This window comes from Manihot esculenta, chromosome 17 (genome assembly GCF_001659605.2).
Source record: "Manihot esculenta cultivar AM560-2 chromosome 17, M.esculenta_v8, whole genome shotgun sequence".
Lineage (NCBI taxonomy): Eukaryota > Viridiplantae > Streptophyta > Magnoliopsida > Malpighiales > Euphorbiaceae > Manihot > Manihot esculenta.
This window is the reverse complement of record NC_035177.2, coordinates 29,581,972-29,590,188: the sequence shown is the minus strand read 5'-3', so window position 1 is coordinate 29,590,188 and position 8,217 is coordinate 29,581,972. Positions and strand designations below refer to the sequence as shown.

The 8,217-nt window shown below is 37.9% G+C and overlaps 1 protein-coding gene across 23 annotated transcripts in view; it reads left to right on the top strand.

Annotated features, from left to right (window-relative positions):
• The first annotated feature begins 5,814 nt into the window (after positions 1 to 5,814).
• The window catches only part of LOC110605587, a 60,490-nt gene continuing 58,087 nt past the window's right edge, over positions 5,815 to 8,217 (top strand). For all 23 annotated transcript variants that reach the window (XM_043952656.1, XM_043952661.1, XM_043952660.1 and 20 more), the window contains exons 1-6: positions 5,815 to 6,054; positions 6,159 to 6,234; positions 6,471 to 6,543; positions 6,731 to 6,826; positions 7,031 to 7,081; positions 7,622 to 7,987. In XM_043952656.1, the coding sequence (XP_043808591.1) occupies positions 5,865 to 6,054; positions 6,159 to 6,234; positions 6,471 to 6,543; positions 6,731 to 6,826; positions 7,031 to 7,081; positions 7,622 to 7,987 (852 nt within the window). In that variant the 5' untranslated portion in view covers positions 5,815 to 5,864. The remainder of the gene's footprint in view (positions 6,055 to 6,158; positions 6,235 to 6,470; positions 6,544 to 6,730; positions 6,827 to 7,030; positions 7,082 to 7,621; positions 7,988 to 8,217) is intronic.

The window sequence follows — 8,217 nt, the reverse complement described above, 5'->3', positions numbered from 1 at the left end:
TTCTCTTAACATAACATACATAACATAACATTCCTATAATGCCAGGGGCGTAGAATGGGCCTCGACCTGGTCTTTCTCTTAACATAGTGCCAGGGGCGTGGAATGGGCCTCGACCTGGACTTCCATACCATACCATATAACATCATATCATATCATACGAGGACTAAAGGATCATCCAATACCCATCCACATCATCATCATATTATGCAATGCAACATATTCGTGAATTCTAATGCAAACAACCTAATATATTTCATGGCATTCGTGATGCATGAACATGCTCAAAGGCTGATGTATTTACTTTGAAACTTATAAAGTTATTCTACTCACCTCTGGCTAGCTCTGACAAGACTAGAAAGCAGCTATCTCACTGCGGGGGTCCTCGATTCCTCGGGTCCGAACCTACACAGGTGGACTCAAGTGAGGGACCAAACATCCATGAACATGACTCTAAAATACTCCCCAAAACACCTTAAAACAATCACATAAATCATGCAAAGGAAGGCTGGACAGGGCACTTTCGGCGACAGGTTCGGCGGCCGAAAGGCCCTCCAGAGCCGAATGTCATGCACCTTCGGCGGCACTTTCGGCAGCCGAAGGTTCCCTCCAGGGACGAAACTCATGCATGTTCGGCGGCACCTTCGGCGGCCAAAAGTCCCTTCCAGAGCCGAAAGTCCTCTTTCGGGGGCAGGGTTCAGCAGCCGATTCATGCTACCACAGGCAGGTTCGGCGGCCGAAAGAGCCTTCGGCTGCCGAACCTGAGTTCTCCCAAAGGGCAGAAACTCAGCCATCCACATGCATAAACACCTCCCATCTCATTCAATCATGCATTTTCCTATTCTACAACATGCATACTCAAGCATGTAAGCTCCTAGAGGCTTCAAACTATCCTAAACCCCAACTACAACACATCAAACATGCATATCCAACATACAATGCTCATAAACACACATTTACCCAAAAACTCATCACAAACCTACACATGCATTTCTACCCCAAGAAACTTCATAAAACTTGCTTAAAACATGAAATGAACTCTGGATCTACTCTTACCTCTTGAAGAACGAGAGGAGAGACGATCCTAGCTCGGAGATGGAGAGATATCAACTCTTTGGTCTCCAAGCTCCAAAACTTGCTCTTTTGCTCAAATATCTTCAAATCAACATAAACCTTGTTAAAACATGAAAGATCGGAGGAAAAACATCAAAGATCGACCGTGGGAGAGCAGGAACTCACCGTGGCCGAAAATGGGGAGAAAACTCGCCCGTTTCGGCCATGAAGCCCTTATATAGGGGCTGCCAGACCACCTTTCGGCAGCCTAAGGTGCCTTCAAAAATCATGCAAGTTCGGCGGTCGAACCTTTGAAACTTTCGGAAGCCTAACATGCCCCCCCTAAATCGTCCTACGTTCGGCGGCCGAACCTGGAAATGTCTCCTTGGTCTTTTTCATTCAAAACTTAGTTTCTTTCTTACTTAAGATCAAAAAATACTTTAAAACATTTTACAAAAACATAGTTTTACCCTTCTAGAGGTTTCCGACATCCGAGATTCCACCGGATGGTAGGAATTCCGATACCAGAGTCTAGCCGGGTATTACAGTTAGTAACACTTCTTCCAATATTATTGCTGCTGTTGCTCCTTCTCCAAAAATAGTCCTATAAAGTGTTGCCATTGCAAGAAGCCTAGACATCACATCTTTGATTGTCGCAAGTTGGCCCGTAAAAGATCTTTTGGGATTGATCAATCTAAATCACACCAAAATTCATGACCTGCTGCTTCAGTCACTCCAGATGACAGTACAGACATAGTTACCTTCAACTCTCATTCATCATCTTTTTCAATGCAAGATCTTCAAGACTTTCTCCAACACCGATCTGTCGTTACTGGTAATCCTTTCTCACCTGCCATGTTTGTTACCATAGGTACAAATTTTTAGTTCTTTGACACTGCTTGCTTCAATCATATGACCTCCAATCTTGATTTATTCATCTCAAAACAATCCACCTCTTCTTTACCTAACGTACATATTGTTGATGGTTCTCAAATGTCTATCACACATGTTGGTCATGTCTATACTCCTTCTTTATCTCTCTCTAACACATAACTTGTTCCAAAACTTAGTCTCAATCTTTTATTTGTTGGTCAACTGTGTGATATGGGTTATGTGGTTCGCTTTTCTTCTTCTAGTTGTGTTATTCAAGATTCTCAAACAAAGCAAACTATTAGGACATGGTGTAAAGTTGGCCGTTTATTTGAGCTCAGTACTCTAAAAATGTATGCTTGCTCCACCACTACTACTTCAGTTTCTCCTCCATCTCTATTGACTCTTAAGCATTCACGGTTAGGTCATATCTCCCTCGGTCATTTATAGTCTCTTGTTTCCAAAGGATGTCTGGGAAATGTAAAACATGATATTATTGATTGTCATTCATGTCAGCTTGCTAAACAAACATCTCTCTTAGTGAGTCCATTTCTACCTAACCTTTTGGTTTAATTCATTCAGACACTTGGGACCCTGCTCCTGTTCATACCTTTAGTGGTTGTTGATATTTTGTTATTTCTATCGATGATTAATCTCGATTTACTTGGATCCATCTCATGCATAATCGCTCTGAGTTACTTGCCATTTATTCTAGTTTTGCTCAAATGTTTTAAATGCAATTTTCTTATCCTATTAAAATTCTTCAAACTGATAATGTAATGGAATACAAAGAGCAAAATCATTTTAAATTTCTCAAAAAGGAAGGCACTATCTTACAACACTCTTCTCCAGGCACATCTTAGCAAAATGGTAGAGCTGAGATGAAACATTGGCATATTCTAAAAACTATTCGTGCCCTTCTCTTTTCTTCTATATGTCCTAAATGTTTTTGGGGAGAAGTTACTCTCACAGTTGTTCATATCATCAATCGCATTATATCACCTACTATTAGTAAGCAATCTCCCTATGAACGATTATTTGGAACCTCCCCCAATTATAGTCTTCTTAAAGTTTTTAGTTGTGCTTGCTTTGTGCATTTACTGTAACGACCCAGAAATCGGACCGCTACTGGCACTAGGATCCAGATCGGCTTAAGGCCGCCGGGACCCGTAGCAAGCCTAACATACAGTCTGTATACCTATTCAATCCCAGACATGATCAACATATACATAAAAATTTGAACTTTTCTCATTCAATTACAAAACTCAACCTGTGCATGCATAACTCATAATCATAATCATCAACCCCACACTGAAGTCCTCATCAATGCTCTAATGGGATAACATACATACATTAAGTTTGGTTTATATAAAACATCATTAAACCATTACATTTGAAAGATCATGTATCAAAAGGGATAACCATACAAACTAGGGTTAAGCACAACTCTAATCCTCAATAACATCATTACATTACATAATTGTTCAATGGTATATATATATATATATATATAATTTAAAAATTTAAAAACTTTAACTGAAATTTTATTATTATACCCAAATTTTAAAACTTTTATTATATATATTTTTATCGATTGTATTCTAAATTTTATTGATATAGTAAAATAAAGCAGTATATATATATATCAAATGATTTTTTAAAAAGTAAGAAGCATATTACTTCACTAATTAATTCAACTTTTGTTTTTTAAATAAAAATATTAATTAAAGTAATTAATACAAAAATAATCATATGATAATATCTAATTAAATTAATTATATTTTAATTTAAACTCTTCTTTTATTTATTTATTACCTATTTTAGTGGTCTGTCTTTCTAGGTCTTTCCCTTTCAGCTTTACTTGATCAACCTGATTTTAATAGTCTGCCCTCCTGAATCTTGCCCTTCCAACCTGAATGGTATGCATCTTGGTGGTTTTTCTTTTGAAAAGTTTGACCTTGATAGTCTTCCTTTTGAAAGGTTTGACTTCTGTTTTTTTGAAAAGTCTGACCTTGATTGTCTTCTTTTTAGAATGTCTGATTTTGGTAGTCTGCTCTTTTGGAAGGTCGGACCTTGATAGTTTTCCTTTTGAAATGTCTGACCTTACTGGTCTTTCTTTTGAAAGGGTCTGATCTTATTGGTCTTCCTTTTTGGAAGGGCTACCTTAATGGTCTACTCTTACGATCTTGCCCTTTCGGGCCTTGCCCTTCCGGGTCTTACCTTAGTGAGACCTTCCTCTTTAAGGTCTTCATTTTGGAAGATATAATCTTAGTGTTCTTCTTTTGAATGACCTAACCTTAGTAGTCTGCTCTTTTGAAAGATAAGATCTTGGTGGTTTTCCTTTTAAAAGATCTGACCTTGGTGGTCTTCTTTTTGAAAGGGTCTGACCTTGTTGTATTCCTTTTAGAAGGTCTACCTTGGTGGTTTACCCTTTTGGCCTTGCCCTTCTAACCTGACTTTAGTAGTGTGCCTTTCGACCTAACCTTAGTGGTATACCCTTCCAGGTCTTATCCTTCCAGGCTCGCCCTTTCGATCTGACTTTAGTGGTATGCCTTTCTGATCTAACCTTAATGGTATGCCCTTCCAGCTTGACCTTAGTGGTCTACCTTTTGGTGGTCTTCCTTTTGAAAGGTCTGACCTTGATGGTCTTCCTTTTGAAAGGTCTAACTTTGATGGTCTGCCCTTTTAAAAATCTGATTTTGATGGTCTTTCTTTTGAAAGGTTTGACCTTGGTGGTCTACTCTTTTAGAAGGTCATACCTTGGTGGTCTTCCTTTTGGAAGGTCTGCCTTGTTGGTCTACCTTCTGATATGATCTTAATGGTTTGCCTTTTCAACCTGATTTTAGTGGTCTGCCCTTCTGACCTGACCTTATAATCTGCACTTCCATATCTTACCCTATCCTTTTGATCTGACCATAATGGACTACCTTTTCGGGTCTTCCCCTTCCAACTTAATCTTAGTGGTCTGCTCTTCCAGCCTGACCTTACTACTCTGCTCTTTTAGCCTTACCCTTCTGACTTGACCTTAGTGGTCCTTTCTAGGTCTTACACTTCCGACCTGACCTTAGTGGTCTACCTTTTCGGGTCTTCCTCTTCCAACTTGACCTCAATAGTTTGCTCTTCTAACCTGACCTCAATGGTCTGCTCTTCTGGCCTTACCCTTCTGACCTGACCTTAGTGGTCCCTTCTAGGTCTTACATTTCCGACTTGACCTTAGTGGTCTACCCTTTCAACCTTACCTTAGTAGTCAGCCTTTTTAGATCTTACCTTAGTGAGACATTTCTCTTTGAGATATTCCTTTAAGTCTAACCTTAATGTTCTTTTTTAGAAGGTTTGACCTTAGTGGTCTGCTCTTTTGGAAGGTCTAATTTTGGTAGTCTGCTCTTTTAAAATGTCTGATTTTGATGGTTTTTCTCTTGAAAGGTCTGACCTTGATAGTTTATCCTTTCGGCCCTGCCCTTTCGATCTGAGTTTAATAGTCTATCATTCTAATATGATTTTAGTAGAATGCCCTTTTAAGTATTACCTTAACGAGGTCTTCCTCTTTGAAGTCTTTATTTATCTTTCTTTTCGAGAGATTTGTTTTAGTATGTTTTTTTAGGGAGAAATCAATATTAGTGAAATAAGGTACCATAACAAGAAAATTATGCAATCTTGTGAGAGTGAGAATATGCTGGTAAGTGCTTTGGTTTGCAGATAAGAAATCAATGATTACAAATTCTAAAAAATGAAAAACTATACAAGAGGGAGTAATAAACACATATGATTAAGAGATAAAAAAGCCACAAAAGAGACTGTCTTAAAGATAAGGTCAGGGTAAAAAGGAATATTGGCAAGACAAAACTGAGACTGTTGCAATTAAGTTTTTATTCCATATATATTATATATTTTCCTTTTAAGGCAGAACTCGCACAAGTTAACCAGTAGATTGAGAAATAAAAACTATGGATGACGCGAAGCACCCTCGTCTTATCCTCCATGAATTCCTTTCCCTCGACGAATGCAAGGAATTGCAATTCATTCATAAGAGTAGCAGCACTGTTGGATATCGTCCCAACGTCTTCTCCACCACTCTCTCTCATCTCATCGCTACAAATTGTCCCCATTTTATCATCCCTTTCCTTCCCATCCGAGGTTATTTTTCTTTGCTTTTGTTTTCTTGGTCTGTTAGTTTCCTTCATACATTGGTCTCTCTCTCTCTATCTCTTTTACCTTTACTTTTTTCTTTTCGAGGATAGAGAGGTTGAAAGAGAAGGTGGAGGAGTTCTTTGGCTGTGAATATGAGCTATTCGTGGAATTCACTGGTTTGATTAGGTGGGTTTTGTGTTTCTTTTTCTCTTTAGTCTAATGCTACTGATCCTGCTGCTGTTTTATGGATCATAGATTGTACTTGAATAGATTTTGATAAATTTCAGTGTAATTGTGAAACTGGGTTTTTGCTTTAGGATTTTTCGAAGACGATAATTGTTAATCTTGCTTGATCATAAATTTTCATCTTGCTTATTTGATCCTGAGTCCTGATGATATGATGCCTTCTGATTCTGAATCAGCTGGACTAAAGGAGCCAGCATTGGGTGGCACAGTGATGATAATAGGCCCTATCTCAAACAAAGGGACTTCACGGTAATTGCTCATATTTATTTCTTTGCTTTTGTGAGTTTATCCATTGCTCCATCATTTTGCGCTTTTTTTCGCCCTTTCCATATTTTGTATTTCTTGATTCGTTTAATGTCTCTTACTTTGCTATCTTCTTTGCATTATGTAATTTAATTCTGCTGAGAGTTTTTCATGCTTCTCTTTTGACGAAAAGGCAGTCTGTTACTTGAATACTTATGCAAAGGATTTCAAAGGCGGACTCTTTCACTTCCAGGATGGGGAGCCAGCTACTCTTGTTCCCAAGGCTGGAGTAAGTGCACCTGTTAAGTTCCTTTCGAGAGTGATAATCTCAAATGTTTTAATATGGAGGAAGTGAGAATGAAACTTCAACCCATTTCAGTTAGTCTTTTTGAGTGAATTGCTAAACTGATGCTACTGATGGATTCTTTGTCTAATAATGTGGTTCTCTATAATATATTTGTTCAAAACTTAATCTGTTTTTTTTTTTTTTCAGGATGTTGCAATATATACAGCTGACAGCAGTAATGTTCATTCAGTAGATGAGGTAGTTCTTTATTTTTGAGCTTATATATTCTGCAGCCTTTAAAAGCACTTTGATTTTATTTCTGGATCATTATTTTTCTTGGTTTTTCCTCAGTTAACTGTCAAGATAGTTCCATTTCACTATTGTGGATTTTGTAGTTTATTCATTATTCCTTTTCTTTTCCCCTGTTATTCTCTGAAAACCTGATGATTGATAACAAAAGTTTGTGGTATTACTCACAGCCGTTGCCTTGCAGTGTTATGAAATCATATTTTTTTAGCACCACGAAGTAACCTCAGTTGATGAGATAAATTGGTAATTATAAATTAACACAATACAGTTCAAGTAAAATATTTGCTTAAATCTTGGCCATCTAATGACACTGGAATGGAAATTTATGAAGATGATAAAGACACCTCCATTTTCAAGGGGAAGTCCAGAAAAAAGCCTTGCAATTACTTTTGATGATTAGTTTATTTTAAAGTGCATTGGGTGCTTGTAGCCACCTGCATGCTTTTATTCTCATTGTTTTTTGTACTAACTTGCTAGATGCTTTCACAGATAACTGAAGGAGAAAGACTTACCCTTACCCTATGGTTCAGCCGTGACAGTGATCATGATGAGGATGCTAAACTCATTTCCATTCTATCAGAAAACTTGTTATGTTCTTCAAACAATGTGCCTGGGTTGAAGCTTCCTATGCTAGCAGCAAGTAATATGTACTGGTTTTCACCGCATCAAGCACCTAATCAACAGTCAGGATTTGATATTTGCTGTGCAAGAATACATCTGCTTGGTTTTGACATTTATTCTTCTCAAGAAAAGAGCTCTTTTTCAGATTTGATGATATTGATGGAGCCAGTTAAACTAGCTAAGAGGAATGAGTTGTTTGAACATGAATTTGCCAATATTCTGCACTTACTTCAGGTAATTTAGCAAATGCATCTCATTTTTCTAAATTTCCATCAACATTCAGAATATTTTTTGTTAATGCAATCATTTTTGGACCTTGTTAAATTTGGGCCAGGCCTAATTCACCCCAAAAGCTAGCTCAAAGGGGAGGAGTGCCTATGGCCCATATAAGGGGCACGCTACCCTTTTCCACAACTGATGTGGGATTCAACACCCCCTCACGCCCAGAATTTTTACTGGTGCGT